Consider the following 24,795-nt stretch of genomic DNA (forward strand, 5'->3'; position numbering starts at 1 on the left):
TGAATATCACCAAGAATCAAAACAGGTTTCAAACAGCAACATGGCATGACCAAATAACAAATACTTCTCTTTAAGTCCACTCATTTGTTTAATCTTTGCCTAGACCTTCAGGAAATGGAAAACCAAACTCACTACGGAGAAGTTCAACACAACAACCCACGCCAAATAAAGGCTACCAGTTAGGAACCCGATGACAAGGATCAGTCACGCAACTGCTACTCTATGACAGGGCTGCCCCGAACAGATCACCCCCAAGGATTCAGTCCAAGGCAGAAACTACTCAGCTGGCAAACATTCATTCCAAAAAAACAAGCACGTTTTGCTTACAGACCTTACAGCAAGTTTTCCCTCAGGAAACACAAACTTAAACAGCAACAACAAGCAGAAATAATACTCACAAGCCTGTAACATCTTCGACGGGATCTTCCCGCACCGGCAGACACCGCCGGACCCGGCGGGCACACCCGCTCCCCCCGCTCCAGCTGCCCGCCAAGCGGCGGCGCCGACCGCGCCACCCACGCGTGCCCGCAAGCGGCCTCGGACTCCCCGCCCGCCCGCCCGCCGGGCACAGGCCGGGCCCCAGCGCAGCCCCGCCCGGGCACCGGGAGAGCGCGGAAGCGTCGCGGCGCCGCTTACCGAGCGGCAGCAGCAGCTGAGAGGGGCTGCTGCTCGCCTTCGCCGCCATGCTGGACACAGACCCGACCAATCGCTACCGCCTCCCGCAAAGACCGAGCCAGCAGCCCCGACGAGCGGATGGCAGAGCCGTCGCTCCTCGGCCCCGCCCCGTGTGCCGCTAAACGCGGGAACGAGCACTGTCTCTTCAAACACCTTTTGCATTCTTCATCCTCCAGCACTAAAGAAATACCAGAATCCCTTAGCACAGGATAATTGTGCAATACAAGTGCCAGGTTCGTCGTGCTGGTCAAAGATACTGTCAAAAGATGTGCGGCTGTCGGTCTTTCCTTAAGACAAAAGGCAAATGAGTTGGTTCCAGCCGAGGCGAGGCGAGGCGAGGCGAGGCGAGGCGAGGCGAGGCAAACCAAGTGCAAGCATTGACAGCACTGCAGAGCAAAATGGCCCCGCAACGGGGCCCTCGTGGCCCTGTGGGCCGCTATGCCGGCCACCGCAGCGTTCGCTGGGGACGCCGCGAGCCTCTGTTGTGGCAGTTGGAGCAGAGCCGTGCCAGCCGCGCCAGCGCTCGGAGAGAAGAGGCCGCAGCGAGCAGAAGAAAGAAGAGGAGGCTCACGGACCCCCCGGCCCATGGCTCCGCCGCCCAAGAAACGGCGGCAGCCTGTCGGGAGCAGCAGCACCGCCCCCAGGCGAGAGGAGGAGCCGATGGAGGTTGACCCACCCCGGGAGGAGGAGGAGCAGCCCATGGACATCGACCCGCCTCGGGAGGAGGCGGAGCCGATGGACGTGGACCCGCCTCAGGCAGGGCTGCTGGGGCACAAGAGCAGCGTGGGCGGGCTGCCCCCAGCGCCGTGGTGCCCGAAGCGCCGCAGGACGGCCGGGGGCTCTCCCAGAGCCCCCAAGCAGGCGCCTGGGCACAAGCGGCGCCGCCCCCGCAGCCGCCACTAGCCGCCTCCGGGGCATGGGACGGGACGGGATGGGCCGGGCCGGAGCAGCAGCCGCTCTGGAGCCGCAGGTGAGCCCGGCTTCCCAGCCCGCAGCCCCGGCCCTCATGCCGGGGCATCTCCTCTGCCCTGGGGCCTGGGGAAGAGGCGAGGAGAGTCGCTGCCATCTTCTGGTCGGCAGCCCCAGAGCACCGGGAGGAGTCCTCAGGAGCCCCCACAGACGGCCAGGACACCCAAGGGCAGCGCTGGAGCAGGAGCTTGCCTTCCAGGGAAAAGGTTTGCACATGGCACAAATAATTCAGACTTTTTCTCCTTCTCCCTGTAGACGTGTATACAGACTCTAGAGTTAATAGAAATGTGTAGATATAGAAAATAAAAACCAGATATGTGCGTGTGTGCACAGAAGCCCGCTGGAGAGCGCCGGAGACCGCCGGGGACCAAAGGCCGCTGCTGGAGAACATCGTCGGAGACCAAAGGACAGCGTGGGATCTGCACCTTGCCTTCAAAAGAGGAAAAGTTTGGAGACAAAACCTTACGAGGTATGCTTTGTATTCAGAGCCTGGTCTTTTGGAACCCTTCTCTTACTCCTCTGATTGGGTGAGATTCAAGGGTCTCGTTTCCTTCTGTGTTCTCTGCTCCTCCTCTCCTTCCCCTCTTGCTGTTTTCCTCCGTCATCTCTGTTGTGTCCTCTTGTTACGTGCAGTAAGTTTCATCTCTGGCATTTTGTTTTCTCTGCCCACGTTTGGTCATGAATTCTTGACAGGACAGCTGGAAGCAGGATTTTCCGAAGCGTTCTTGCCCCCCCGCAAGGTCCGATAGGTCGGAGGCCTTTGGGCCCTCTCCCAAGTCCAGGAGATGGCTCCAGCGCAAGGTAGGATAGCCTAGGATAGCCTAGGATGGGATAGGATGGGATAGGATAGGCTAGGGCTTGGGCAGGTCCTGGGAGGCGTGAGCAGCCTGTGGGACAAGGAGCCAGGTCTGGCTCACATGCTCAGGGAACAGCCGATCGCCAGCACTGGGGTCAGGAAGGAATTTTTTCCCCCGGGGCAGATTGGCACTGGTCCCCGGGGGTTTTTTGCCTTCCTCTGCAGCATTGAGCATGACCACTTTGCAGAGCTCCTCTGGGCCCTTTTGGCTCGGATCCTGCCTGCTGCTCAAGCACCAGGAAGATGGCCTCTTGTGCCCTGCAGCTGGGGGGAGGAAGGCTTTTTTTTCCCCCAGGTGGGACAGCAAGCGTCTCCGGGGGTTTTTTGCCTTCCTCTGCAGCGCTGAGCACGGCCCCTTGCCACGGCTTCTTTGGGCCATTTGGGCTGGGTGCCTGCTGCTCCACGAGTTGGCGCTAAACTTAGCTAGAACAGCCTACCTAAACCAGCATAGAACAACTCACCTAACCCAACCTTCAACAACTGCAAGCAACTACCCAACTTTCATAGCCTAAAATAAAGTAAAAATAAACACTTGTATCCATTGTGTTTTGTGTCCTTGAAAGTGCTTTTGGGGGGGGGGGAGGGAGAGATGGGGGAGAGAGAGGGGAGGGGGGAAGAGAGGAGAAGGGGTGAGAGACTGGGGCCAGAGGGGGAGGAGATGATAGAAGGAACTAACATTTTAAGGGTTAACTAAACATAAAATGCAACAGAAAGTCAGAATTTGGAAACATTGTTGGATGAAGCCTGGAGAGTATTTAGTAACAGGGAAGAAGACTGTGGGAAGGATAAGTATCTGCTAATAGCAGCACTACAAGAGAGTAGGGAACTGAGAACTGGAAGGGCAGGAAGGTTTCCAAAGGCTTTAGAAAGAGACCAGTGCGCATGGTGCAGGAAAAAAGGACGTTGGCACAACGAATGTCGAGAAAGGCGCAGAGGAAGTAGGCAAAGGGAGAATCAGACGGTAGCAAATGTTGAAAGAGACCGATGGAGACCTGGGGAATCCACCCTAGCGGATCCACTGGTTATAATGAAGCCAGGGAAAGAACAAAAACAAGTGAAACTTTGGTAGATACAGGAGCAACATTCTCAATTCTCAATGCCAATAAGTAAAGACTACATAGTAGTAAAGGGAGCCACTGGCCAAAGTGAAAGAGCATGTTTTTGTGAACCTTTGAAATACAGATTGGGTAAACAAGTAGACATTCACAAACTTCTGTATACACCTAACTCCGTGAAAGCTCTTTTGGAAAGAGACCTAAAGCTCTACCCGAGTGACTGCATAAGAAACCCGGAAGGTTAATATACAGGGTGTTTCCAAAAGGCGGACCCTGTTTGAAGTCACTGCATTTCTGCAACCACAAACTATCAACTATCCTCTCGATGTTGTCCATACGGCAGGTGATGGGAATACTGCGCATTTATAAAAAGCTTACTAAAACCTGATGAACCATTAAACTGCTAGTAATTTTTTGTGTAATTGTAACATATTTGGCCCGTCTTTTTGAAACGCTCTCTAACTTCCAGCGACCTCCTTCACCCCCCAAAAAAACAGCCCCCTCCCCACATCGCACCACTGGAGCAAACAGCGCTCTGCCTCTGAACAAGCCCCCTCCGCTTCCTCGCTGGGCGGGGGGAAAGATGGCCGAGGGTGGGCTCTTCCCCTCCACACGCCAGGGCACCCCCTGCCCTTCCCCTTCCACTCGGGGCTGCGCCGCCCGCCGCCGCTTGGCGAGCCCCGCGCCGAGGAAGCGGCGGGGGCGGCCGGGTGCCGGCGGCGGCTGCGGGGGGCCCCGGCGGTCCCGCCTCCCCTCGCTGAAGCTCACGGGCGCCGGGGCTGCGGGTGGGTGCCGGGGGCTCCGCGGGGCCGCCCGCTTCCTCCTCCTCCTCCTCCTCCTCTTCTTCCTCCGTCTCCTCCTCCTCGTCCTCCCCGCGGGGCCTCAGCACCGCGGACAGCGGCGGCGGGGCCCGGGGAGGGCGGCGGGGGGCGGCTCGGTGCCCACCCGCACCAGGGCGCGCCGCGGCCGGCCCAGGGCCGAGGTCACGGAGCCCATGGCCGCCCCGCGCCGCCCGCTGCGCCCCGCCGGTCCCGCCTCTGCGCGGGCAGCGGCCCCCGGCACGGCCCGAGCGCCGCTCCCCTGGCCCCACCTCCCCGCACGGAAGAAAAGCTCCCGCTCCTGGCGCGGCCGAGCCCCCCCGCCTCACCGGGACGTTGTGTTTCTTCTCCCGCCCCACGCAAAGAGTGTGGGGAGACAGGAGGGGAAGGACCCATCCCGAGCACCCCCAGACCGGCGCGCCCTCCTCCACCCTCCCCGGAGAGCCCCGTCCCAACCCACAGGTGTCGGCTGCGGTGCGTGAGCGCCATTGGCACCAGGGAGTTCACGGCACCGTTTCAAAAGACACATTCACGCTGCTCTTCATCCTCTTCATAAGGGAGCGGGAGTAAATCCAACACTTTCTGCTCTTTCTTAATGTCCTTATTTGTCGTTCAGCATTGTCTCTTGGGACCAGTAAGAGGGCTCTCTGCTCGCAGACGGAGAGGCAGCACGGTGGTATCCAGTGGACTCAGCACTGTGCGCTCTGCTCTAGCCGACCCTGCCTTTCCAGAGACACCTTCCAACCTCAACTGCTCTGCGCTATTAGACATTACAATACCATGTACCATGCTGTATTGATAGCTTCTAACTGCAGAGCGTAGTACTATAGATATAGTCCCCAAGTATAACAGCATCACTTGCAGAGGTCTTGTACAATCCAGATGCAGCTCTGAGCTGCTGGAGATTTCCAAATCGGACTTTAATCTCGTAGCCGTAAAACAGATATTGTAAAACTTCACCAGGGCACTGCAAGTTGTTAAGGCACTTCAGTACCATCCTAACTGTGATAGATATTTCCTTAGATGTTTAAAACAACAACAGAACATAGATACGCTTCCATGAGCATATTGTCCCTGTTTCTTCACCTAACGGTTCAGCAATACTGACTAGCAACACAAAAGTAATCGGCTGCATCCCTACCAAGAACAGAAGTCAGGTGATTGCAGCCTGTAGTCCCAGGCTTGTCTGGAAAGAATGTGCCCCTTTCCCAAGCAGTTCTGTGCCTCAGAGCTGACTGCCACCAGCTGCTCTGCTCTTCTGTTACAGCGAGATCCCAAAACAACTCGACACTGATGCAATAAACTGTGAATGGGAATTTCTTTGCTAGGGCGGTCTGCCTCTTCTGGATGAAAACAGTGCCACTACTGCATCGGAAAGCAAGAAAACAATGGCACACGCAGCCTGTTCTTTTTAACCCTCTGCAACCGTTCCACTAACTTTTTTTTTTTTTTGGTCTCAGTGTCTCTACCTGTATTTTCTTCTTGATTCTACTTGCAGAGAAGACAGTTTAAGCACCAAGTAGCACTTCACAGAATCACAGGATCACAGAATGTTAGGGATTGGAAGGGACCTCGAAAGATCATCCAGTCCAATCCCCCTGCCGGAGCAGGAACACCTAGATGAGGTTACACACGAAGGTGTTCAGGCAGGTCTTGAATGTCTCCAGAGTAGGAGACTCCACAACCTCCCTGGGCAGCCTGTTCCAGTGCTCGGTCACCCTCACTGTGAAGAAGTTTCTTCTCAAATGTAAATGGAACCTCCTGTGTTCCAGTTTGTACACACTGACCCTTGTCTTACCATTGGTTGTCACTGAGAAGAGCCTGGCTCCATCCTCCTGACACTCACCCTTTACATATTTATAAACATTAATGAGGTCATCCCTCAGTCTCCTCTTCTCCAAACTAAAGAGACCCAGCTCCCTCAGCCTTTCCTCGTAAGGGAGATGCTCCACCCCCTTAATCAACTTCATGGCTCTGCGCTGGACTCTCTGCAGCAGTTCCCTGTCCTTCTTGAATGGAGGGGCCCAGAACTGGACACAATATTCCAGATGTGCTCTCACCAGGGCAGAGTAGAGGGGAAGGAGAACCTCTCTCGACCTGCTAACCACCCCCCTTCTAACACACCCCAGGACGCCATTGGCTTTTCTGGCGACAAGGTTCAGCTGCCAGGGCTGGTCCCTGCCTGGGAGCACAAACATTCGCCTGCCGAGGGGAAGTGCCAACTGCAACGGGATGCCCTTTCCCTCCACCAGACGACAAGACTGCAGCAAAACCCAATAACTTTTCAATTCTTGTGAAAGAGGCCAGAGAGAGACCAGCAGATAGGGCAAAGCACTGACTACGCAAATGCTATTTGATCTTTTGGAAGACAAGCGGGGCTGCTGTGGCAGATCGCCAGCACTGGGGTCGGGAAGGAATTTTTTCCCCTGGGGCAGACTGGCACTGGTCCCCGGGGGTTTTTTGCCTTCCTCTGAGTAACAGACAACCTACAAACACACAACCAGCCTCAGACAGCACAAAGCAACTGAAAACAACAAATCCCAAAGCACCTCAACCAAGCTAAGCCAAATGACCAAAAAAACCTAAACCACCAAACAACCAAAACCAAACCTACCAAGAAACCCAAACTAGACCACCTATTCAACCTAAACCACCAGAAAACACCTCAACAACCTCCAACAGCCTACCCAAATCAAATCCCCTAACCCAAACTACGCAAAAACAACTAAACTAACCTCAACCAAACCACCCGAACCAACCTCAACACAAACCACCTCCAACCACCTCAACAACCTCAACCAAGCTACCAAAACCAAACACCTCCCTCCACCAAAACAGCCCCTGCTTGGAAGGGCTCCAGCCTGGCTGAACCATCCACAGCTGCCACTCGGCACCTCTCCCTGCGGGCAACACAAGCGCCTGGCAGGGACCAGAGCACTTCTCGTGCATCCCTGCCCAAGAAGCACAGCAGCAAAACAAGCTGTGGAAGGCAAAACATCTGCTTGTCATCGCTACCTGTGATGCTTTGGAAAAGATCCCACAGTACCACAGACCTCCTCTTCTTTTGGGCATGGTCAGGCCCGCGCCTCATTCTCAAGGTTCTCCCTCTTAGGAACCAGAGAAAGCTTGGCCTCTATTCCTGCGGCTGCTCTCTGCAGCTCTGGGACTTGCCTTTGTCAGTCTGCAAGGGCTGTTTGTTCAAGCTAAACTGAAGAATGCATCAGCCTGCTCCTGGCTACACGTGGGCTTGTGTTAAGGATTGTGAGCATTGGCTCTGAAACAGAGTGAGAAACAGAAATGACATGAAATAACATCAAAGGAAGTAAATTAAAAAAGAAAATAAAACAAAATCAAACAGAAACACTTGTATCCATTGCGTTTTGTGTCCTGGGAAGAGGTTTTTAGGGAAGAGTGAAGGAAGGGAAAGGGAAGGGGGAAGGGAAGGGAAGGCAAAGGAGAAAAGAAAGCCCTGACAGAGCCCTGAGGGCTCCATACCTGAAAGAAATTGTGCTCTTTTCACCGAAAGCTAACTGATTTTCTTCACGCGGTTAGAAACCTTTCTTTTTCACAGCTCGCACAGTCATTCTTTGGAATTAGGTTGAGAACAAGAGCTAACACCCCAGCACAGAACTAATGTTTGTAATTGCTCTGGTCTGAGAGCCAAGGACATTCTGACTGCTCTGCCCACAGATGGGACCTGTCGAGGAAGGGGGGCAGAGATGGGACAGAGCTTGACTGACATCCAGGCTGATCAACAAGCGTATTTCATCCCATTAGCATCACGGTCATTCTTTAAGGAGGGAGGGGATCTTTCTCACTCTCTCAGGCGTGCAGTGGAATCTCGATCAACTGGCCACATGGGTCAGGAAAGCTACCTGGCAACCAAAAAGATCCATTGCACTCTTCTGCTCAGCACATCAAGATTTGCCCTCTGAGTCGCGGCAACTTCTTGAATATCACCAAGAATCAAAACAGGTTTCAAACAGCAACATGGCATGACCAAATAACAAATACTTCTCTTTAAGTCCACTCATTTGTTTAATCTTTGCCTAGACCTTCAGGAAATGGAAAACCAAACTCACTACGGAGAAGTTCAACACAACAACCCACGCCAAATAAAGGCTACCAGTTAGGAACCCGATGACAAGGATCAGTCACGCAACTGCTACTCTATGACAGGGCTGCCCCGAACAGATCACCCCCAAGGATTCAGTCCAAGGCAGAAACTACTCAGCTGGCAAACATTCATTCCAAAAAAACAAGCACGTTTTGCTTACAGACCTTACAGCAAGTTTTCCCTCAGGAAACACAAACTTAAACAGCAACAACAAGCAGAAATAATACTCACAAGCCTGTAACATCTTCGACGGGATCTTCCCGCACCGGCAGACACCGCCGGACCCGGCGGGCACACCCGCTCCCCCCGCTCCAGCTGCCCGCCAAGCGGCGGCGCCGACCGCGCCACCCACGCGTGCCCGCAAGCGGCCTCGGACTCCCCGCCCGCCCGCCCGCCGGGCACAGGCCGGGCCCCAGCGCAGCCCCGCCCGGGCACCGGGAGAGCGCGGAAGCGTCGCGGCGCCGCTTACCGAGCGGCAGCAGCAGCTGAGAGGGGCTGCTGCTCGCCTTCGCCGCCATGCTGGACACAGACCCGACCAATCGCTACCGCCTCCCGCAAAGACCGAGCCAGCAGCCCCGACGAGCGGATGGCAGAGCCGTCGCTCCTCGGCCCCGCCCCGTGTGCCGCTAAACGCGGGAACGAGCACTGTCTCTTCAAACACCTTTTGCATTCTTCATCCTCCAGCACTAAAGAAATACCAGAATCCCTTAGCACAGGATAATTGTGCAATACAAGTGCCAGGTTCGTCGTGCTGGTCAAAGATACTGTCAAAAGATGTGCGGCTGTCGGTCTTTCCTTAAGACAAAAGGCAAATGAGTTGGTTCCAGCCGAGGCGAGGCGAGGCGAGGCGAGGCGAGGCGAGGCAAACCAAGTGCAAGCATTGACAGCACTGCAGAGCAAAATGGCCCCGCAACGGGGCCCTCGTGGCCCTGTGGGCCGCTATGCCGGCCACCGCAGCGTTCGCTGGGGACGCCGCGAGCCTCTGTTGTGGCAGTTGGAGCAGAGCCGTGCCAGCCGCGCCAGCGCTCGGAGAGAAGAGGCCGCAGCGAGCAGAAGAAAGAAGAGGAGGCTCACGGACCCCCCGGCCCATGGCTCCGCCGCCCAAGAAACGGCGGCAGCCTGTCGGGAGCAGCAGCACCGCCCCCAGGCGAGAGGAGGAGCCGATGGAGGTTGACCCACCCCGGGAGGAGGAGGAGCAGCCCATGGACATCGACCCGCCTCGGGAGGAGGCGGAGCCGATGGACGTGGACCCGCCTCAGGCAGGGCTGCTGGGGCACAAGAGCAGCGTGGGCGGGCTGCCCCCAGCGCCGTGGTGCCCGAAGCGCCGCAGGACGGCCGGGGGCTCTCCCAGAGCCCCCAAGCAGGCGCCTGGGCACAAGCGGCGCCGCCCCCGCAGCCGCCACTAGCCGCCTCCGGGGCATGGGACGGGACGGGATGGGCCGGGCCGGAGCAGCAGCCGCTCTGGAGCCGCAGGTGAGCCCGGCTTCCCAGCCCGCAGCCCCGGCCCTCATGCCGGGGCATCTCCTCTGCCCTGGGGCCTGGGGAAGAGGCGAGGAGAGTCGCTGCCATCTTCTGGTCGGCAGCCCCAGAGCACCGGGAGGAGTCCTCAGGAGCCCCCACAGACGGCCAGGACACCCAAGGGCAGCGCTGGAGCAGGAGCTTGCCTTCCAGGGAAAAGGTTTGCACATGGCACAAATAATTCAGACTTTTTCTCCTTCTCCCTGTAGACGTGTATACAGACTCTAGAGTTAATAGAAATGTGTAGATATAGAAAATAAAAACCAGATATGTGCGTGTGTGCACAGAAGCCCGCTGGAGAGCGCCGGAGACCGCCGGGGACCAAAGGCCGCTGCTGGAGAACATCGTCGGAGACCAAAGGACAGCGTGGGATCTGCACCTTGCCTTCAAAAGAGGAAAAGTTTGGAGACAAAACCTTACGAGGTATGCTTTGTATTCAGAGCCTGGTCTTTTGGAACCCTTCTCTTACTCCTCTGATTGGGTGAGATTCAAGGGTCTCGTTTCCTTCTGTGTTCTCTGCTCCTCCTCTCCTTCCCCTCTTGCTGTTTTCCTCCGTCATCTCTGTTGTGTCCTCTTGTTACGTGCAGTAAGTTTCATCTCTGGCATTTTGTTTTCTCTGCCCACGTTTGGTCATGAATTCTTGACAGGACAGCTGGAAGCAGGATTTTCCGAAGCGTTCTTGCCCCCCCGCAAGGTCCGATAGGTCGGAGGCCTTTGGGCCCTCTCCCAAGTCCAGGAGATGGCTCCAGCGCAAGGTAGGATAGCCTAGGATAGCCTAGGATGGGATAGGATGGGATAGGATAGGCTAGGGCTTGGGCAGGTCCTGGGAGGCGTGAGCAGCCTGTGGGACAAGGAGCCAGGTCTGGCTCACATGCTCAGGGAACAGCCGATCGCCAGCACTGGGGTCAGGAAGGAATTTTTTCCCCCGGGGCAGATTGGCACTGGTCCCCGGGGGTTTTTTGCCTTCCTCTGCAGCATTGAGCATGACCACTTTGCAGAGCTCCTCTGGGCCCTTTTGGCTCGGATCCTGCCTGCTGCTCAAGCACCAGGAAGATGGCCTCTTGTGCCCTGCAGCTGGGGGGAGGAAGGCTTTTTTTTCCCCCAGGTGGGACAGCAAGCGTCTCCGGGGGTTTTTTGCCTTCCTCTGCAGCATTGAGCACGGCCCCTTGCCACGGCTTCTTTGGGCCATTTGGGCTGGGTGCCTGCTGCTCCACGAGTTGGCGCTAAACTTAGCTAGAACAGCCTACCTAAACCAGCATAGAACAACTCACCTAACCCAACCTTCAACAACTGCAAGCAACTACCCAACTTTCATAGCCTAAAATAAAGTAAAAATAAACACTTGTATCCATTGTGTTTTGTGTCCTTGAAAGTGCTTTTGGGGGGGGGGGAGGGAGAGATGGGGGAGAGAGAGGGGAGGGGGGAAGAGAGGAGAAGGGGTGAGAGACTGGGGCCAGAGGGGGAGGAGATGATAGAAGGAACTAACATTTTAAGGGTTAACTAAACATAAAATGCAACAGAAAGTCAGAATTTGGAAACATTGTTGGATGAAGCCTGGAGAGTATTTAGTAACAGGGAAGAAGACTGTGGGAAGGATAAGTATCTGCTAATAGCAGCACTACAAGAGAGTAGGGAACTGAGAACTGGAAGGGCAGGAAGGTTTCCAAAGGCTTTAGAAAGAGACCAGTGCGCATGGTGCAGGAAAAAAGGACGTTGGCACAACGAATGTCGAGAAAGGCGCAGAGGAAGTAGGCAAAGGGAGAATCAGACGGTAGCAAATGTTGAAAGAGACCGATGGAGACCTGGGGAATCCACCCTAGCGGATCCACTGGTTATAATGAAGCCAGGGAAAGAACAAAAACAAGTGAAACTTTGGTAGATACAGGAGCAACATTCTCAATTCTCAATGCCAATAAGTAAAGACTACATAGTAGTAAAGGGAGCCACTGGCCAAAGTGAAAGAGCATGTTTTTGTGAACCTTTGAAATACAGATTGGGTAAACAAGTAGACATTCACAAACTTCTGTATACACCTAACTCCGTGAAAGCTCTTTTGGAAAGAGACCTAAAGCTCTACCCGAGTGACTGCATAAGAAACCCGGAAGGTTAATATACAGGGTGTTTCCAAAAGGCGGACCCTGTTTGAAGTCACTGCATTTCTGCAACCACAAACTATCAACTATCCTCTCGATGTTGTCCATACGGCAGGTGATGGGAATACTGCGCATTTATAAAAAGCTTACTAAAACCTGATGAACCATTAAACTGCTAGTAATTTTTTGTGTAATTGTAACATATTTGGCCCGTCTTTTTGAAACGCTCTCTAACTTCCAGCGACCTCCTTCACCCCCCAAAAAAACAGCCCCCTCCCCACATCGCACCACTGGAGCAAACAGCGCTCTGCCTCTGAACAAGCCCCCTCCGCTTCCTCGCTGGGCGGGGGGAAAGATGGCCGAGGGTGGGCTCTTCCCCTCCACACGCCAGGGCACCCCCTGCCCTTCCCCTTCCACTCGGGGCTGCGCCGCCCGCCGCCGCTTGGCGAGCCCCGCGCCGAGGAAGCGGCGGGGGCGGCCGGGTGCCGGCGGCGGCTGCGGGGGGCCCCGGCGGTCCCGCCTCCCCTCGCTGAAGCTCACGGGCGCCGGGGCTGCGGGTGGGTGCCGGGGGCTCCGCGGGGCCGCCCGCTTCCTCCTCCTCCTCCTCCTCCTCTTCTTCCTCCGTCTCCTCCTCCTCGTCCTCCCCGCGGGGCCTCAGCACCGCGGACAGCGGCGGCGGGGCCCGGGGAGGGCGGCGGGGGGCGGCTCGGTGCCCACCCGCACCAGGGCGCGCCGCGGCCGGCCCAGGGCCGAGGTCACGGAGCCCATGGCCGCCCCGCGCCGCCCGCTGCGCCCCGCCGGTCCCGCCTCTGCGCGGGCAGCGGCCCCCGGCACGGCCCGAGCGCCGCTCCCCTGGCCCCACCTCCCCGCACGGAAGAAAAGCTCCCGCTCCTGGCGCGGCCGAGCCCCCCCGCCTCACCGGGACGTTGTGTTTCTTCTCCCGCCCCACGCAAAGAGTGTGGGGAGACAGGAGGGGAAGGACCCATCCCGAGCACCCCCAGACCGGCGCGCCCTCCTCCACCCTCCCCGGAGAGCCCCGTCCCAACCCACAGGTGTCGGCTGCGGTGCGTGAGCGCCATTGGCACCAGGGAGTTCACGGCACCGTTTCAAAAGACACATTCACGCTGCTCTTCATCCTCTTCATAAGGGAGCGGGAGTAAATCCAACACTTTCTGCTCTTTCTTAATGTCCTTATTTGTCGTTCAGCATTGTCTCTTGGGACCAGTAAGAGGGCTCTCTGCTCGCAGACGGAGAGGCAGCACGGTGGTATCCAGTGGACTCAGCACTGTGCGCTCTGCTCTAGCCGACCCTGCCTTTCCAGAGACACCTTCCAACCTCAACTGCTCTGCGCTATTAGACATTACAATACCATGTACCATGCTGTATTGATAGCTTCTAACTGCAGAGCGTAGTACTATAGATATAGTCCCCAAGTATAACAGCATCACTTGCAGAGGTCTTGTACAATCCAGATGCAGCTCTGAGCTGCTGGAGATTTCCAAATCGGACTTTAATCTCGTAGCCGTAAAACAGATATTGTAAAACTTCACCAGGGCACTGCAAGTTGTTAAGGCACTTCAGTACCATCCTAACTGTGATAGATATTTCCTTAGATGTTTAAAACAACAACAGAACATAGATACGCTTCCATGAGCATATTGTCCCTGTTTCTTCACCTAACGGTTCAGCAATACTGACTAGCAACACAAAAGTAATCGGCTGCATCCCTACCAAGAACAGAAGTCAGGTGATTGCAGCCTGTAGTCCCAGGCTTGTCTGGAAAGAATGTGCCCCTTTCCCAAGCAGTTCTGTGCCTCAGAGCTGACTGCCACCAGCTGCTCTGCTCTTCTGTTACAGCGAGATCCCAAAACAACTCGACACTGATGCAATAAACTGCGAATGGGAATTTCTTTGCTAGGGCGGTCTGCCTCTTCTGGATGAAAACAGTGCCACTACTGCATCGGAAAGCAAGAAAACAATGGCACACGCAGCCTGTTCTTTTTAACCCTCTGCAACCGTTCCACTAACTTTTTTTTTTTTTTTGGTCTCAGTGTCTCTACCTGTATTTTCTTCTTGATTCTACTTGCAGAGAAGACAGTTTAAGCACCAAGTAGCACTTCACAGAATCACAGGATCACAGAATGTTAGGGATTGGAAGGGACCTCGAAAGATCATCCAGTCCAATCCCCCTGCCGGAGCAGGAACACCTAGATGAGGTTACACACGAAGGTGTTCAGGCAGGTCTTGAATGTCTCCAGAGTAGGAGACTCCACAACCTCCCTGGGCAGCCTGTTCCAGTGCTCGGTCACCCTCACTGTGAAGAAGTTTCTTCTCAAATGTAAATGGAACCTCCTGTGTTCCAGTTTGTACACACTGACCCTTGTCTTACCATTGGTTGTCACTGAGAAGAGCCTGGCTCCATCCTCCTGACACTCACCCTTTACATATTTATAAACATTAATGAGGTCATCCCTCAGTCTCCTCTTCTCCAAACTAAAGAGACCCAGCTCCTTCAGCCTTTCCTCGTAAGGGAGATGCTCCACCCCCTTAATCAACTTCATGGCTCTGCGCTGGACTCTCTGCAGCAGTTCCCTGTCCTTCTTGAATGGAGGGGCCCAGAACTGGACACAATATTCCAGATGTGCTCTCACCAGGGCAGAGTAGAGGGGAAGGAGAACCTCTCTCGACCTGCTAACCACCCCCCTTCTAACACACCTCAGGACGCCACTGGCTTTTCTGGCGACAAGGTTCAGCTGCCAGGGCTGGTCCCTGCCTGGGAGCACAAACATTCGCCTGCCGAGGGGAAGTGCCAACTGCAACGGGATGCCCTTTCCCTCCACCAGACGACAAGACTGCAGCAAAACCCAATAACTTTTCAATTCTTGTGAAAGAGGCCAGAGAGAGACCAGCAGATAGGGCAAAGCACTGACTACGCAAATGCTATTTGATCTTTTGGAAGACAAGCGGGGCTGCTGTGGCAGATCGCCAGCACTGGGGTCGGGAAGGAATTTTTTCCCCTGGGGCAGACTGGCACTGGTCCCCGGAGGTTTTTTGCCTTCCTCTGAGTAACAGACAACCTACAAACACACAACCAGCCTCAGACAGCACAAAGCAACTGAAAACAACAAATCCCAAAGCACCTCAACCAAGCTAAGCCAAATGACCAAAAAAACCTAAACCACCAAACAACCAAAACCAAACCTACCAAGAAACCCAAACTAGACCACCTATTCAACCTAAACCACCAGAAAACACCTCAACAACCTCCAACAGCCTACCCAAATCAAATCCCCTAACCCAAACTACGCAAAAACAACTAAACTAACCTCAACCAAACCACCCGAACCAACCTCAACACAAACCACCTCCAACCACCTCAACAACCTCAACCAAGCTACCAAAACCAAACACCTCCCTCCACCAAAACAGCCCCTGCTTGGAAGGGCTCCAGCCTGGCTGAACCATCCACAGCTGCCACTCGGCACCTCTCCCTGCGGGCAACACAAGCGCCTGGCAGGGACCAGAGCACTTCTCGTGCATCCCTGCCCAAGAAGCACAGCAGCAAAACAAGCTGTGGAAGGCAAAACATCTGCTTGTCATCGCTACCTGTGATGCTTTGGAAAAGATCCCACAGTACCACAGACCTCCTCTTCTTTTGGGCATGGTCAGGCCCGCGCCTCATTCTCAAGGTTCTCCCTCTTAGGAACCAGAGAAAGCTTGGCCTCTATTCCTGCGGCTGCTCTCTGCAGCTCTGGGACTTGCCTTTGCCAGCCTGCAAGGGCTGTTTGTTCAAGCTAAACTGAAGAATGCATCAGCCTGCTCCCGGCTACACGTGGGCTTGTGTTAAGGATTGTGAGCATTGGCTCTGAAACAGAGTGAGAAACAGAAATGACATGAAATAACATCAAAGGAAGTAAATTAAAAAAGAAAATAAAACAAAATCAAACAGAAACACTTGTATCCATTGCGTTTTGTGTCCTGGGAAGAGGTTTTTAGGGAAGAGTGAAGGAAGGGAAAGGGAAGGGGGAAGGGAAGGGAAGGCAGAGGAGAAAAGAAAGCCCTGACAGAGCCCTGAGGGCTCCATACCTGAAAGAAATTGTGCTCTTTTCACCGAAAGCTAACTGATTTTCTTCACGCGGTTAGAAACCTTTCTTTTTCACAGCTCGCACAGTCATTCTTTGGAATTAGGTTGAGAACAAGAGCTAACACCCCAGCACAGAACTAATGTTTGTAATTGCTCTGGTCTGAGAGCCAAGGACATTCTGACTGCTCTGCCCACAGATGGGACCTGTCGAGGAAGGGGGGCAGAGATGGGACAGAGCTTGACTGACATCCAGGCTGATCAACAAGCGTATTTCATCCCATTAGCATCACGGTCATTCTTTAAGGAGGGAGGGGATCTTTCTCACTCTCTCAGGCGTGCAGTGGAATCTCGATCAACTGGCCACATGGGTCAGGAAAGCTACCTGGCAACCAAAAAGATCCATTGCACTCTTCTGCTCAGCACATCAAGATTTGCCCTCTGAGTCGCGGCAACTTCTTGAATATCACCAAGAATCAAAACAGGTTTCAAACAGCAACATGGCATGACCAAATAACAAATACTTCTCTTTAAGTCCACTCATTTGTTTAATCTTTGCCTAGACCTTCAGGAAATGGAAAACCAAACTCACTACGGAGAAGTTCAACACAACAACCCACGCCAAATAAAGGCTACCAGGAAACACAAACTTAAACAGCAACAACAAGCAGAAATAATACTCACAAGCCTGTAACATCTTCGACGGGATCTTCCCGCACCGGCAGACACCGCTGGACCCGGCGGGCACACCCGCCGGGTGTGCCCGCTGGTGGAATCACAGGGAGGAACTGGTGGCATCACAGGGCAGGGGCTGAGGGAGGAAGAGCTTGCGTGAGGCTGCTGGAGGTTCTCCACTGTAAGACAATCTGCTGCCAGGGCCACCTTCAAACCTCAGCTCATGGATGGAAATCCTTTTCAGCTGGGTAGCAGTGGCAAGACAAAGGGAATTTCTTCTTGAGGAGCACTGCAGAGCTCTTCAAGGACGATATCAAGGATGAAAGCCAAAGCAGGAAAAGAGCTATCAAGTCCAGGGAAAGAGATGGTAAACAGCACAAAACCATTCAGGACTTCTTCCCGAGCAGACAGCGTCACCATAAATGACAGCGTAGCAGCACGCCACTTGCTGCATTGGGCAGCACATGTCACTTGCTGCATTGGGAAGGAATGGCACACGGACTGCCAGGGCCACCTGCCAAGCTTATCTGATGGCTGGAAATCCTTTTCAGCTGGATAGCAGTGGCAAGACCACGGGAATTCCTTCGGGAGGAGCACTGCAGAGCTCACCATCTTCATCCCCTGTGGAGTCAGGCTCAGGAGCCGTAAGAACTAGGATGTAAAGGGGTTGCAAGGGGTTGCAGTGCTTTGGGACAACCACTGGTGTCCCACCAGGCACAGGAAGCATTCTAGTCCCCGCCAAGGTCCATCAGGTCAGGGGCATTTGAGCACTCTCTGGAGTCCAGGAGATGACTCCAGCTCAACGGAGGATAGGATGGGATAGCATAGGATGGGATAGCATAGGATGGGAGAGGATAGGATGGGAGAGGATAGGATGGGAGAGGATAGGATGGGAGAGGATAGGATGGGAGAGGATAGGATGGGAGAGGATAGGATGGGATAGCGCTTGGGCAGGTCCGGGGAGGCGTGAGCAGCCTGTGGGAAAAGGAGCCAGGTCTGGCTCACATGCTCAGGGAACAGCCGATCGCCAGCACTGGGGTCAGGAAGGAATTTTTTCCCCCGGGGCAGATTGGCACTGGTCCCCGGGGGTTTTTTGCCTTCCTCTGCAGCATTGAGCATGACCACTTTGCAGAGCTCCTCTGGGCCCTTTTGGCTCGGATCCTGCCTGCTGCTCAAGCACCAGGAAGATGGCCTCTCGTGCCCTGCAGCTGGGGGGAGGAAGGCTTTTTTTTTCCCCCAGGTGGGACAGCAAGCGTCTCCGGGGGTTTTTTGCCTTCCTCTGCAGCGCTGAGCACGGCCCCTTGCCACGGCTTCTTTGGGCCATTTGGGCTGGGTGCCTGCTGCTCCACGAGCTGGCCCTAAACTTAGCTAGAATGGCCTACCTAAACCAGCATAGAACAGCTCACCTAAACCACCCTTAAAGAAGCTAAACCAATCTGCCTTAAAAAACTTCAATCAGCCACCAACAACCTAAACAGAACCTTAAACAATCTACAACAAATTACCCAAAACTACCTAAACCAAACTAAATACACCAACCTAAACCAAATGATCGAAATAATCCTACCTAAAACAAACTAAATCTACACAAACCGGCATTTCTCAGCCAACCTTAAGCAACCTAGAACCAAACAAGCTAAACAAACCGAAATCAACCAATCTTAACCCTAGATAACCATTAAACAATCTCAAATAACTTCAAAACAATCTAATAAAGGACAAAACTACCTAAAACAACCGATCTAAACCAACCTCAAAAATATGAAACCGAATGACATAACCTGACCAAAATGACCTAAAGCAAACAACCCAAAGCTAAATAGAACCACTGAAACCAGCCTACAATGACCAAGCTAAAAACCTATCTAGATCAACTCAACTTCAACAACAAAGCTAAAACACCCTAAAAAACCTCAACAACAAAAACCCAACCACCAGCCACCCTACCCCAGGCAGTGTCTCACTTGGATGTGCCTGCAGTCTTGGAAGCTTGACTACCCCAGGTTCTCCTCCTAACGGACCCTGAGCTTGTTTGGAAGGAGGTTCTCAAGCACAGCGCAGCTACCGTATACCCTTGACCTAGCAATGGTTCGCCTCTAGCGGGGAACGTCGTCCTCTTTGAGCAAGGCAGGGAAACACGTGGAGCAGGGAAGGAGGAAGGGGACATCTGCCGAGACAGCAGAAACAGCCCAATCGAGCCTGGTGATTAGTGGGGGGACACATGTCCCAGCGAGATTGCAGTCACATCCAAAGCATCCAGACTCAACCTAAAACCAACAAAACACAATGTACATCTAACCAAACCACCTAAAGCGCCCTCAACAACCAATCTAAGCCACCCCAGCCTGAAGGAACCCATCTTCAAAACATGCACCGTGCATAACACTGCCCTAAACAACCTACCAGGAAATAACTAAACCAACCTAAACCAAACAACCTGAACCAACCTTAACAGAAACCCTTCAAGCGACCTAAACAATGTAAACCAAACCTGCCTAAACCAACCTACCTAAAAACACAGACACCCACCAACCCACCTAAACTGCTTACTGAAAAGAAACAACCTCAAATAACCAACCCACCCCCAACTTAAAATCATCTAAACAAACCTCAACCAAACTACAGAAAACAGCCTCCATGAAAACGGCTTCAGATACGCCACCTACAACAACCGACGGAAGACAACTTCAACCAAAAATCACCTGCATCAAGCAACCTCAACCCACCAGCCTTCAACAACCAGCCTCTCACAACCACCCTCAAAGAACCTGCCTCAAACCAACCTCAAACGACCGCAACAAACTGAACCAAGCTACTAAAACCAGAAACCTAAACCAAACTAACACAACCAGTGCTAAAGAATCCTCAGAAAACAGCACCAACCAAAGAACCCAGCAAAACCAAGAAAAAGAAACCTCCTAAGCTAAACCACACAGAGCAGCGCTAAGAAAATCACATCAAACAACCTGAACCCGCCCACCTAAACTAACCAACCCAAACCAAGCTAAACCATCAAACCTGAAACAAGCAGCTAAGACCGCCAACCTAAACCAAACTTAACAAACCTTAACCTAAAACAACCCGCCTTCAGTGACCTACGAACACACAACCTACCAACAACGTAATACAGCGTCAAACAACCACCTTCGAACAACCACTCTCAAAAAGCCTACCAAAACCAACTCATAGAAACTGACCTAAACCAACCAAACGAAACAAACTTCAAAAGCCCCAACAAAACCAGAACAACAGCAACAAGAGAAACACCACCACCACCACCACCACAACAAAAAAACAAACAAGGTAGAAAGAAACAGGCAAAACCCAAACAAGTTACAAAGAAGGCAGATGTAGGGAACAGGATGCAGAGATGTTGCATGGGGACCCAGTGCTTTGGAGCAGCCACTGGTGTCCTGTCAGGAACAGGAAGGATTCGCAGCTGCCACTCGGCAGCTCTCCCTGCGGGCAACACCAGCGCCTGGCAGGGACCAGAGCGCTTCTCGTGCATCCCTGCCCAAGAAGCACAGCAGCAAAACAAGCTGTGGAAGGCAAAACGTCTGCTTGTCATCGCTACATGTGATGCTTCGGAAAAGATCCCACAGTACCACAGACCTCTTCTTTTGTGCATGGTCAGGCCCGCACCTCATTCTCAAGGTTCTCCCTCTTCAGCAACCAGGGAAAGCTTGGCCTCTATTCCTGCGGCTGCTCTCTGCAGCTCTGGGACTTGCCTTTGCCAGCCTGCAAGGGCTGTTTGTTCAAGCTAAACTGAAGAATGCATCAGCCTGCTCCTGGCTACACGTGGGCTTGTGTTAAGGATTGTGAGCATTGGCTCTGAAACAGAGTGAGAAACGGAAATGACATGAAATAACATCCAAGGAAGTAAATTAAAAAATAAAATAAAATAAAATAAAATAAAATAAAATAAAATAAAATAAAATAAAATAAAATAAAATAAAATAAAATAAATACAATAAAATAAAATAGAAACCCTTGTATCATTGCGTTTTGTGTCCTGGGAAGTGGTTTTTAGGGAAGAGTGAGGGAAAAGTGAAGGAAGGGAGAGGGAAGGGGGAAGGGAAGGGAAGGGAAGGGAAGGGAAGGGAAGGGAAGGGAAGGGAAGGGAAGGGAAGGGAAGGGAAGGGAAGGGAAGGGAAGGGAAGGGAAGGGAAGGGAAGGGAAGGGAAGGGAAGGGAAGGGAAGGGAAGGGAAGGGAAGGGAAGGGAAAAGAAAGCCCTGACAGAGCCCTGAGGGCTCCATACCTGAAATTGTGCTGTTTTCACCGAAAGTGAACTGATTTTCCTCATGCGGTTAGAAACCTTTCTTTTTCACAGCTCGCACAGTCATTATTTGGAATTAGTTTGAGAACAAGAGCTAACACCCCAGCACAGAACTAATGTTTGTAATTGCTCTGGTCTGAGAGCCAGGGACATTCTGACTGCTCTGCCCAGGGATGGGACCTATCGAGGAAGGGGGGCAGAGATGGGACAGAGCTTGGCTGACATCCAGGCTGATCAGTACAAGAATTTCATCCCATTAGCGTCATGCTAATTATTTAAGGAGGGAGGGGATCTCTCTCACTCTCTCGGGCGCCTTCTCTTGCGCACATAGTTTTGTTTCTTCCCTCTTTTTCTGTCAGAGCCGGGGGAGTTTTGGTGCGGGATGTTTTGTTCGGCCCTTTGCCGTTTTGCAGAGGCCTCTGGGCTTTTCTGCCTTTTTCCTTTTTTATCTTTCGGATCAACTGTGGGCACCAGGTGCCCCTTCCTGGGACCGACTACTCAGTGTGGACAGAGTTTCTGAGAATTGGCTTGAGTACCTTTTATTTCTATTTATATATGTATTTACTAGTAGTATATTAGTATTTTGTTATTTTATTACACTGTGTTTATCTCACTCCAAGTTTCTCCCTTCCCTTTTGATTCTCTCCCCTATTGGGGAGGGTAAAGCGGGGTGGGGGTGGGTGTGAGCAGCTGTCGTGGTTGTATTGCTAGCTCGAGTTAAACCACAACAAAATGGTAAAATCAGTTTAACTCAATATTTTTTTTTAGATCTGGGTAGTTTACGGAGTCCTTTTCCATGCATGCAGGCCACACTTCAAGGCACTCTTCCCCTCTCTAGACAACCATTTCTCATTTCCCTCATGTCCAGACACCTTCACTGTGATGGCAGCAGCACTCACTTATTACTTTCTCAGCAGAAGTAACTTTCAAACATGTAAAATAACCTGAGGCAGTTCTGGGGTGTTTAAAAAAATAGAAGTCTTCAACCACTTTTGCAAGCAAACAAACAGGATAAGATAACTAACAGGATTTTTCCAAAGGCATCTTCTGATACTTCAGTCTGACTCCTAGATTCTAAAACAGGACATTGTAAACTGTTATTTATATATTCTCCGATTTGTTGTCCGGCAACATCTCATCCATATGTGCGGTATTACTGTATTTCACAGAGTGGTATTGATTTCAGAAGCAATGGTGATCTCAAATGTTAAGAATTAACTGTCATTAACACATGTAGCTGTGAGCTATTATCTAGATGCATATTATACTAACGAGATCAGAGACTCGTAATCCCTAAGAACACAGCAGCACAGGTTGAATAAGAAATCTTTGCTAATGAAGTGAACTGTCTCTGTTGCAGCTCTTAGACCCGAAATATTACTTTACACATTTAGCTACCTGAGCCTCAAATGACACAAAACAACTCTGTGTCAGGACGTCACATAAGTGTGGAAGACTGTGATAGGGTGAATTTTTTGTCTCAAAGCTTGCTTTCTAAAATAATATTCTTAAGGCCCGCTTGTTACAGAGAAATGCTCGCTCATGCTGCTTGCTTAATTGGGCCTGCTGTAAAGGTCTAAATACAGTGAGTTGAGGTGCAAAATGCATGATCACTGTGAATTGCTAAAACTAAAAGAGTGCTTGAAGCTTACATATTAAAATTAAATAGATTGTCTTTACTCTGTCTTTAGGCATAAAAATAAAATAAGATTGTTTAGCAGCGTCTGACGTCGTTTGTGTCTTGATCTTTCTCGGAATAATTTTTGAAACTTCCTGAGTCCAAAATTGGACTGAGAAGCCACACTGCGGGCAAACACCACAACTACAACATAGCTGACTTCCATAGCAGCTGCACATTGGTCTGAATTCATGTTACAATTTAGTAGGTTTATAGGTGTATGGGGATATAGCGGAAGATATGGCGAGGAGATTAGTTAAATGTAAATACGCTGAAGTGACTTGCATCTGTCTGTAGAAAAAGCACGTACATCACACTCATTGTTTTACTGACCTTGTGTGCTGGATGGGTAGAACCTCTGTGTTAGATAACGTAGGCCTGTGAGGAACTCTAGGCACCTTATCACTATGTCTGAGATTCCTGCTTTGTTGTAAGAAAGAGCGGGAGGCTGCGCCTGCCTGAAGCCTTGAAATACAGGTGAGCTCAGCAGGCCCAGCGATTTCAGCAGGGCTGAACTGACCAGGGCCTGCGTCCCTGTTGGTGTCACCTCTGCCTGGGAGCTCAGGTGTGGCTTCAGAGATCCCCCAGTAGAGAGATTACTAAAATAAAACTTGCTCTTTACAATGCATTCGTGGCCTCTGACTCTTCTTGCGACGTGCTTGTGTATGTGTACACAGTCAGTTCTTTGCTTTCTTCACAGGAAAGTGCAATGTTGCCTGGCTCCCTGCTGCCTGTAGAAGGGTTCAGGCTCTATTACTTGTTGCACTGTGCATAGCACTAGAAGTTGACAAGAGGAAGCCACCTTCCCAGTCCAGCGCCAGTCTGGGGAAGAATGAGTGACTGGAGAAATGCGTCATGAAAGGAAGCATGTTCTTTGTCCTTTTAGAAATGAACTGTAGCGTTTCTAGACAGAGTTGTTTCCTTGAAGTGAATAACAAAGACAAAAGCCAAAATGTGTGTTCTCTGGGAACTCATTTCTGTTTTGTAAAGCGTTGTCTGTCTGCTTGTCTGGCAGTAACTGACTTCATCTGCTGGGAGAGTAAGATCATATTGAATATAAAAACCGCTTTTGTGGTCAACCCTGAAGTCTCCATCTGCTAAAATGTTGTAAAACAAGAACTGTTGCATATGGGTTTGTAGAACTCAAGCAGAAAATCGTGTTTATCTTTCATAGCTGGTTCCTGGAAGAGAAGGACCTGAAGTATGAATTCAACAGTTATCATCTACAAAGACATGTTTTATGTAGATGTATAATCTAAATAGAGCTTTTGGGGTGTGGGTGAGTTTTGGTGTGGGTTGTTTTGTTTACACGCTCTTGCAGCTGACATTTGATAAAAGGTGAGCAGTTTCTATTCAGGGAATGTGCGTTGCTAATGAGAATACTGATTTTGTATGTTGAACTCATGGCTTCTTGTAAAGACGCACTGATCTCTTCGGAATCAAAGACTTTCTTTTTGTTAGTTATTGTGTTCTGTTCTGTAAGTGCACAAGCCGTAGGTAGTTTCCTGACTGGTTGATGGAATGGAAAAATAATAGTTGTATTTCAGCTGCTCTAAGCCTTTGGTTTTTCAGTGTCTGGTGCGTTTGTTTATGGCCCAGGTCTGTAGAAATCACCAGTTGTGAGCTGGTGTTGCTCTTCTTTGGGGTACAGGCAGATACTAAGCTGGATCATGTGTTTAAACATATCTTCAGGCTTTGTCACCAGAAACCATGTGATAAAATGCTGTAGAATTCTGGCAGCTCCTCCAAGTGGATGCATCTGTGTGGTGCTCAGCAGCCTTTGGTTCTGCTGGCTTTGAGGTTCAGCTCTCTTGGACTTCTTTTGCTCGGTAGCTCCACTTTCTTGTAGTGAAGGCACCGGAATGGTATTTGGCAAGCGAGGACAGACAGACCAGACCCAGTTCATGTTCCAGGGGTTAAAAATGAAACCTGGAGCAAACCTAAAAGAGGGCTGGTGTTAAATTTTCTTCTTCATGTCAGTGG

General features: G+C 51.9%; 1 protein-coding gene and 1 long non-coding RNA gene across 15 annotated transcripts in view; one reads left to right on the forward strand and one right to left on the reverse strand.

Moving 5' to 3' along the window:
• The window catches only part of LOC136098792 (uncharacterized), a 43,185-nt gene extending 19,071 nt beyond the window's left edge, over positions 1–24,114 (reverse strand). Inside the window, exons 1-3 of one of the 6 annotated variants that reach the window (XR_011737661.1) lie at positions 23,146–24,114; positions 20,470–20,688; positions 637–15,966 (exon numbers count right to left, since the gene is read on the reverse strand). This is a non-coding gene — a long non-coding RNA (uncharacterized lncRNA). Of the gene's footprint in view, positions 1–636; positions 16,817–20,469; positions 20,689–21,116 lie in introns of those variants that run through there. The other 5 variants (XR_011737660.1, XR_011737659.1, XR_011737662.1 and 2 more) reach the window with 5 other exon arrangements.
• On the forward strand, positions 980–3,037 carry LOC139827232 (uncharacterized). 9 transcript variants are annotated; one of them, XM_071804720.1, is made up of 4 exons: positions 980–1,645; positions 1,756–1,850; positions 1,978–2,113; positions 2,278–3,037. In XM_071804720.1, exons 1-4 carry the CDS (start codon positions 980–982, stop codon positions 2,278–2,280), a joined length of 900 nt encoding a protein of 299 aa, XP_071660821.1. In that variant the 3' UTR covers positions 2,281–3,037. The 9 variants fall into 9 exon arrangements, with proteins under 9 accessions (XP_071660821.1, XP_071660820.1, XP_071660817.1 ...); XM_071804719.1 differs by having other exon boundaries at positions 2,315–3,037; XM_071804716.1 differs by having other exon boundaries at positions 2,338–3,037.
• Positions 24,115–24,795: the final 681 nt, after the last annotated feature.

The sequence above is a fragment of the Patagioenas fasciata genome, chromosome 2 (genome assembly GCF_037038585.1).
Source record: "Patagioenas fasciata isolate bPatFas1 chromosome 2, bPatFas1.hap1, whole genome shotgun sequence".
In the NCBI taxonomy this organism is placed as follows: Eukaryota; Metazoa; Chordata; class Aves; order Columbiformes; family Columbidae; genus Patagioenas; species Patagioenas fasciata.